The following is a 7397-nucleotide window of genomic DNA, read 5'->3' as shown; positions in this document are numbered from 1 at the left end:
GGAAGGATCAGGTGGCTTCTGGGGTCCAGTCCTTCTCCCAGCCCTTTTGCCACCGATGGCTTTGTGGCCAAGCAGTGAACTTTGTCCCTTCTCTGAAATGTGCTCTGGCAGGAAGGGGCAGGGGACTCTCCCAGGGAGGAAGCTGGAGGGCTTCTCGGAGGAAGCGGTGTCAGGTTTGGGTTTTGAAGGATGATGAGCAGGATATTTCCAGGTGGTAGAAACAGGTGCTCTGGGCAGAAGAGCCCAGGTAAGCTGATGTCCTGAGGCCATGTGGTGTGACATTCAGCAGCAGCGATGCAAGAGGGATGCAGTAGCACCCGGGGCATGGGGGAGACTGTGAAGGGGTGGACAGCCAGGCTGGGGGTGAGGAAGGGCGGGCAGGGCTGCCCTCAAAGTGGGTCAGCGAGGAGGTAGGTGGGGCCCAGGGCGGAGGCTGGCTGGCAGCGGTCCATGTTTGCTCAGGAGCAGCTCTAAGTTTGCAGCTTTCGGTTTCCCTTCCCGGGGCCCAGAGGATGTGTCACTCTGCAGAGGCTCACTCTGCGACTGCATCCCTGCAGCGGAGGACAGCTGGGTCGGGCGTGAGCTCAGCCAGGGGAAGACTCCGTGGTAAGTCGGGGTATGAGGGCCCCGGTTCCTTGTCCTCCCCGTAGCTCTGTGACAGGAGGGTCATTGTTCCCTTTTTACAGATGAGCTCCGGGCAGGTCGGGAATCGGTCCCAGGTCCAACAGTGAAGCAGAAGCAGAGCCTGGGTCTGACACTCCCCTGTCCCCTTCAGCAGAAGAGAGGGCGGGGACCTGCTCAGAGAGCTCATGAGGTCCCCCGGGTGCAGCCCAGGCTCCGTGGCCAGGCGACCCCAGAGGGAAGGTGATCCCAGCAGTGCCCCGTGTCTTTGGGAAATCTGGAGGTGTCCAGGCGTGTGGAGGGGGGCAGGAGGGCCCTTTCCTTGGAAAGCACAGAAGTTCCCAGACCCGGTAATTGCCAGAAGGTTCCTTCTGGTTTTTCTTCTGTGCGTGGATTCTGCCGTCTCTCCAAGGCCGCCTCCTCGTCTTGTCTTATCCTGGCCTTAACAGGACAAGTGGCCTCTGCCTCGGCCAGGGAGCCAGGGCAGAGGGAGCTGGAGCAAAGTGACTTTCTTTAAATAGTAGCCGCAGAGCCCAGGAGGCAGAGAACACTCTCAGTCCACTTGGCCTCTGCTGCCACCCCAGCGGGAACCCTAGGAGGCGGGCCCCTTTGCCACAGCTGGCTCCTGTCCCACCCCACAATGTGCCTCCTCCTCCTTCCCTTCAGCCTGGACGCCGCTCGGAGCTGTAAGGAAAACCTCTCAGAGACATGACCGACTGCTGGACCATGGACCCAGACCCCAGCAAGGCCTGCCCAGGTAGCCCGGCTTCCTCTTCTCTGGCTGGTTCTTGCTGAAGACCCAGAACTCGGGTGGCTCCTTCGACACGGAGTTGGCCTGCAGGGCAGTCAAGGAGGGAGCCCCAGGGACAAGTGGTGCCCCCACTGACCCGGGCCTGGGGGGTCCCTGCCCTCTCCTCAGGAGGCTGGACACTCCGCCCCACTCTCCCTCCACCCAGCAGCTCAGGGGGGGCAGGGACACGGCTGGCAGGGAGGAGAGAAGGAGCATGGAGAGGGGTGGACAGGGGCCCGGGGTCCTGCCCTCTCCTCCCCTGCCGCTGGCTGACCTGGGCCTCACCCATGGGGGGCTGCACCCTCCAGCTCTGGTTCTGCACCCAGCTCTGAATGGGTCAGCAGGAGAGTCACTCAGAATGTCACCGAACTCGACCCCATCGTGACCCTGGCTACCTCCCATCTGTGTCACCCTGAGCTCCTCCCCTCCCCTCCCCTCCCCCGTAACAGGAGGACACTGTTTCCTTATTGTGAGGATGTGACATAAGTGCTACGTGGCCTGGGCCAGCACCTGCCACACAGTAGGTCCTCCCTGACTGTCCCTTCTCGCCCCCCATCCCAGGTGGGCCTGGGTTAGGGTACCTGCCCGGCACTAGACACCCCTGCGTGTCTAACCAGGGGGCTGCCTGGGGCAAAGGCTAACCCTGATAAAAGGAAAATCTGAAACTCAAACCAGAATAGAGCCACCATCCACCCTCACCTCAGTGGGCTCTTCCTGAGTCTCGTTTTCTCAGAACGGTTTCCGTCCCCTTCCTCCATTTCCTTGGCTGCAAGGAAATGTCACTGGGGAGCCCAGGACAGGGAGAAAGCACAAGGATCAAAGTGGAGGGGCCAGCCCCCCGGCTCGGCACCCTCCTGAAGAGTCCCCTCCACTGCCAGTCCTGGGGGTCCTCGAAAAACAGAGGAATCCTCACTGCATGCTGGTTTCATTCAATAGTGTGTAACATTATTTTTAAATTTTAAAAAAGCCCAGAGTATTGTAGGGACAGACGAGGCAGGGCACCAAAGACAGCAGGAAACAGTTCTATTTGGCTGCAGCCAGGTTCAGAGGGCACAGCTTTTGCTGTAATCAATCAATCCCCTGAACCCCGAGTTCAGGGAGTTTCAGAGTTTTGTACCCAGTGTGTAAAGGGGAGGGGCTCAGAAGCTCACAGTCTGCAGAAGTTCACATAAAAGCAGCTTTTTCTCTCACTGTTCTGGGCAAGTTAACCCTTCAAGGACAGCACCTGGGAAGGGGAGAGCTTCTTCTCCCCTCTCTTTCCTCCCCTGCCCGCTGTTACCATGGAGCCCAGTTGTAACTTATCTTAAAAATGTAGACATCTCTGAAGCCCAGCTCAAGGCCAGAGGCCTTGTTAAAGGATCTGTCTTTTTATTATCATAGTTTACTTTTGCAAACACACTTCCACAAACTACTATACTAGACAAATGTTTGTGAAAAAAAGTAAAAGGGGCGTCCAGCTCCTGCAGGGCTGATCTCTTCCAGGCCCGTGGCCAGGTGAAATAGAGCAACAGAAAACAGAAAGTTTACCTCCATTGAGCTCTTTTGCAGAGACTCTTTTGCTGATAGTCCTCAAATCAGCCATGGTGAAGATGTCTGGAGAAGTCAAGGTTTTCTGTGGCGTGGCGGTGTCACTACAACAGTCATACTAGAGTGTAGAATGCAGAAATCACCAGATTTTTTTTTTCCTCAGTACTGGGAATGGAACCCGGGCGTCCTGCCACTGAGCTGCGTCCCCACCCTATTTTGTATTTTATTTTGAGACAGGGTCTCCCTGAGTTGCTTAGCACCTTGCTTTTGCTGAGGCTGGCTTTGGACTCGCGATCCTCCTGCCTCAGCCTCCCGAGCTGCTGGGATGACAGGTGTGCACCACTGCTCACGGCTGAAACTCTGTTTTGAAAATACCATGAACAGTATTTGACATGCTGTCACTGGAACATTCCACTGTCCAGCCAGAAAGGCTGCCCAGGGCCAAGAACACTTTGTCTCTCTGCAGAGCATCAGGGCACTTCCCTGAACTGGAGTCTTCTTCCTGGGCTCCTGTCACAGAATGCCCCAGGCTGAGCAGCTTAAGCCAAAGTCACTTAGCTCTCACAGTTCTGGAGGCCAGAGGCCACGCTGCAGGTTTCTGGTGAGGCCTCTCTTCCTGGCTTGTGGAGGCTGCTTCTCACGGGTCCACCTGGCCTTTCCTTGACACAGGGCTGGGGGAAGATCTGGTGTCTTGTGCGCTTCTTCTAAGGACACCCAGCCCATCCATTAGGCCCACCCTTGTGAACAGTTCCATCTTAATTACTTCACTTCCTTAAAAGTCCTATCGCCAAACACAGTCAGTCACTGGGAGTTAGGGCCTTAACTTATGAAGCTGGGGGACACGGTTCAGGCTACAGCGCCAGCGACTCCACAGATACACCCCATGGGGGCCTGGGTGTAGCTCAGTGGTACAGTGCTTGCCTCGCAGGTGCAAGGTCCTGTGTGTGATCCCAGCACTGCAAAAAAAAGTACCCCATGTGGCAGCAGCCAGGACGCTATTTCCCTCTGGCCCACTGTCCTCTAACCGTGCTTTCTTCTCCCCACAGAGGAGAAGAGCCTCGCTGAGGACGCCATTGAGTATTTGCAGGGCGTAGTGAGCAGAGAGGACCTGGAGCTCCTGCTGACCCAAGAGGCCTGGGAGAGCCTCGTGGCTGAGGCTGATCTGTCCAGGTAGCTGCGCTCGGGAGCTTCCCCCTTCTGCCCTGTCCTCTCCTGGCCCCAGCCTATTGGAGGGTGCCACCACAATCAGGGAGGGTCTCCCCGCTCACATCACCTACCCATGTGCCCAGTGCCTCCAGATAGGGTCGCAGACACACGAGTGTGCTTCATCAATTTTCTAGACATTTCTTTTTTTAAAAAAAATACTTATTTTTTAGTTGTAGTTGGACACAATACCTTCATTCTATTTATTTATTTTTATGTGGTGCTGAGGATCGAACCCAGGGCCTCGCACACATTAGGCGAGTGCTCTGCCGCTGAGCCCCAGCCCCAGCCCTTTTTCTAGGCATTTCTGAATCCAGTCTAGTTGACCACCAAGGCGTACAACCTCAAGTCCTGACCACATGCCGTCCTCCCCGAGGACCTGCGGTCTCCATCCTGGAGGTTTATGTCTTTAGCCTCCAGTTCCTCTGGAGGTCAGAGATAGCACAGAAGCTCCCATCGGAGGCCACATTGTTAAGTTAAGCATCCTTTAATGCTTGGAACCAAAAGTTTTTCAGATCCTGGATATTTTTCCGGGCCGGGGGTTACGGGGATTGAGCTGAGCCACATCCCCAGCCCTATGTTGTATTTTATTAGAGACAGGGTCTCACTGAGTTGCTTAGCATCTCGCTAAACTGCTGAGGTTGGCTTTGAACTCATGATCCTCCTGCCTCCGCCTCCGGAGCCATTAGTATTATGGGTGTGCACCCTGGGGCCTGGCCCTGGATTTTTTTGTTTGTTTTGGATTTTGAAATATTTACAGATATATAATTAGATACCTTGGGAATGGGACCCAAGTCTAAATGTGAAAGTCAGTTTCTTCTCTATACCTTATATATGCTGCCTGATGGTGATTTTATTTAATATTTTTAGCAATGCCTGCATTTTGATCCCATGAGGTCATGTGACCAACTTTCTACTTGTATCATCATGAGAGTGCTCAAAAGGTTGCAGATTTTGGAGCATTTCAGGTTTAGATTGTTGGATCAGGGATGCTCACCTGTATGGTCTTGAGGCCAGAGAGTCCAGGCAAACAAAGACATTCCTAGCAGAAGGACATTCCAAGGGCCAACAGATCACTTCCCCATAGCTGAGGACAAAGGGAAGCCTTCTCTGGAGCAAGCTGAGTCTTCCCTACACACTAGCATTCTCTGAATTAAGGGGCCTTGTTTGTTTATTTCCCAGTTCCCTTTGTTCAGATACAGAGCACCTGCTCTACAAATAGTTTGGTAGTGATGCCATTGACCTTGAATCAGAAGGTGATTTTTCAAATGCCTACCACTGAAGAGCATCTTAAGATGACTTTCACACATGCACCACCTTATTAAGGACCACAAAGTATCTATGATGTTCCAAACATGTTTAGCATTGGAAGAAAAATGCTGTACATCAGTAAAATTCCTTTTCACTTGATTTATAGTAAAGGCTCTGAGACTCATGCAGGACACAGCTTACTGAGCCCATTGACAGGCAAGCCAACTGCCTCTCTTAGTCACTGACCTTGACTCTTCCAGGGAGGAAGCAGATGCGCTGCACGAGGCTCTGAATAAGCTTAGAGGAGACATGGCCCTGGAGGACAAGGACATGCTCCAAACACATGTGCAGGACAGGGAGAGGTTCCTGCAAGAGTTTCCGCAGGTGAAAGCGGAGCTGGAGGAGCGCATAGAGAAGCTCCACGCCCTGGCAGACAGGGTTGACAAGGTGCACAAGGACTGCACCATCTCCCACGTGGTGGCCAACTCCACCGGTGCCGCCTCTGGAGTCCTCACCATCCTTGGCCTGGCCCTGGCACCTGTGACGGCAGGAGTCAGTCTGGCCCTCTCGGCCACTGGGGTGGGGCTGGGAATAGCCGCTGCTGTGACAACTGTCTCCACTAGCATCGTCGAGCATTCAAGCACTGTGTCCGCCACAGAAGAAGCCAGCAGCCTCGTGTCAAAGAACGCGAGCAACGCGCAGGCCGTTGCCCAGATCGTAGGCCACAATGCACCCAAGGCCATTTCCTTGACCAAGAACTTCATCCAAGTACTGGGTGACATTGGGAAGCACATCCGGGCCATCAAGCTGGCCAAAGCCAACCCCCGCTTAGTATCCAGTGCCCGGCGCCTCATGACGACCGGAAGAATCTCAATCCGAAGTGGCAAGCAGGTACAGAGAGCCTTTGGAGGCACTGCTCTGGCCATGACCAAAGGGGCCCGGATCATGGGTGCAGCCACCGCAGGCATCTTCCTTCTGATGGACGTGATCGACCTCGTGAAAAAGTCGACGCATTTGCATGAGGGGGCAAAGGCAGAGTCGGCTCAAGAGCTGAGGCAGAAGGCTCGGGAGCTGGAGGAGAAGCTGCAAGAGCTCATCCAGACCCACGAGAGGCTGCAGTTGGACCCGTCGCCATGACACCTCTCCTCAAGCAGCACGGAGATCAGGGGACACGTGCTGGACAGAGGAATGCCTGCAGGGGGGCGTTTTATTATATGGGAGAGAGACAGAAATAAAGTCTTTGAAACTGAGTGTCAGGCGTTTGGCATTCCTGTGGCTGAGCACAGCAAGACAGGGGTTAATACTGACAGCAAGTGGGTCAATAAGAAGGCAGGAACCCAGAGTCTGAAATAAGGGACAAGAGGGAACAAGAATGTGCAGGGAACAGGAAGAGTTTATCTTGGACTAAAGAATACATAGGAAGCCAGGTGTGGTGACACATACCTATAGCCCCAGCTGCTCGGGAGGCTGAGGTGGGAGGATGGCTTGAGCCAGGAGGACGAGGCCAGCCTGGGCAGCAGGGTGAGATTCCATCTCAAAAGAGAAAGAATAAGTGCGGGGGTTGTGAACAGAGAGGAGGTGGGCAGCAACAGGCAGGGAGACACCAGGAAAGCCAGTTGGCTGCAGCAGGGGAGGGACAGCAGCTCCAACACCGCCCCTCCCAGAGCTCCACATCCAGCAACAGGCTTTCCCTGGTGGACTCTGGCCTCGTCTTTCCAGGATCTATTCACCCTTGGTTTATCTCAGGAAGGCAGGGACTTATTATTTTTTTTTTTTTTCCTGGTGGGGTGTGTACTGGGGATTGAACTCAGGGGCCCTCGACCCCAGAGCCACATCCCAGCCCTATTTTGTATCTTATTTAGACACAGGGTCTCACTGAGTGGCTTAGGACTTGCCATTGCTGAAACTGGCTTTGAACTTGTGATCCTCCTGCCTCAGCCTCCCGAGCCGCTGGGATGACAGGCGTATGCCACCACACCCAGCAGGCAGGGACTTCTTGATAGTG

General features: G+C 54.5%; 1 protein-coding gene across 1 annotated transcript; it reads left to right on the top strand.

The window, feature by feature from the left end:
• The first annotated feature begins 515 nt into the window (after window positions 1–515).
• On the top strand, window positions 516–6648 carry LOC143398102 (apolipoprotein L3-like). Its single transcript, XM_076855120.2, has 4 exons — window positions 516–606; window positions 1288–1378; window positions 3985–4108; window positions 5653–6648. Exons 2-4 carry the CDS (start codon window positions 1330–1332, stop codon window positions 6527–6529), a joined length of 1050 nt encoding a protein of 349 aa, XP_076711235.2. The 5' UTR covers window positions 516–606; window positions 1288–1329; the 3' UTR covers window positions 6530–6648.
• The last annotated feature ends 749 nt before the right edge of the window (window positions 6649–7397 follow it).

This window comes from Callospermophilus lateralis, chromosome 4 (genome assembly GCF_048772815.1).
Source record: "Callospermophilus lateralis isolate mCalLat2 chromosome 4, mCalLat2.hap1, whole genome shotgun sequence".
NCBI lineage: Eukaryota > Metazoa > Chordata > Mammalia > Rodentia > Sciuridae > Callospermophilus > Callospermophilus lateralis.
The sequence above is the reverse complement of the archived record's forward strand: the minus strand, read 5'-3'. Positions and strand labels throughout refer to the sequence as shown.

Excerpts from the sequence above, each read along its gene's own strand:
- LOC143398102 (XM_076855120.2), top strand. The coding sequence starts at position 1,330 with ATGACCGACTGCTGGACCATGGACCCAGACCCCAGCAAGGCCTGCCCA. Across the intron at positions 1,379-3,984 it reads CCCCAGCAAGGCCTGCCCAG|AGGAGAAGAGCCTCGCTGAG; the intron begins GTAGCCCGGCTT and ends TTCTCCCCACAG. Across the intron at positions 4,109-5,652 it reads GCTGAGGCTGATCTGTCCAG|GGAGGAAGCAGATGCGCTGC; the intron begins GTAGCTGCGCTC and ends TGACTCTTCCAG.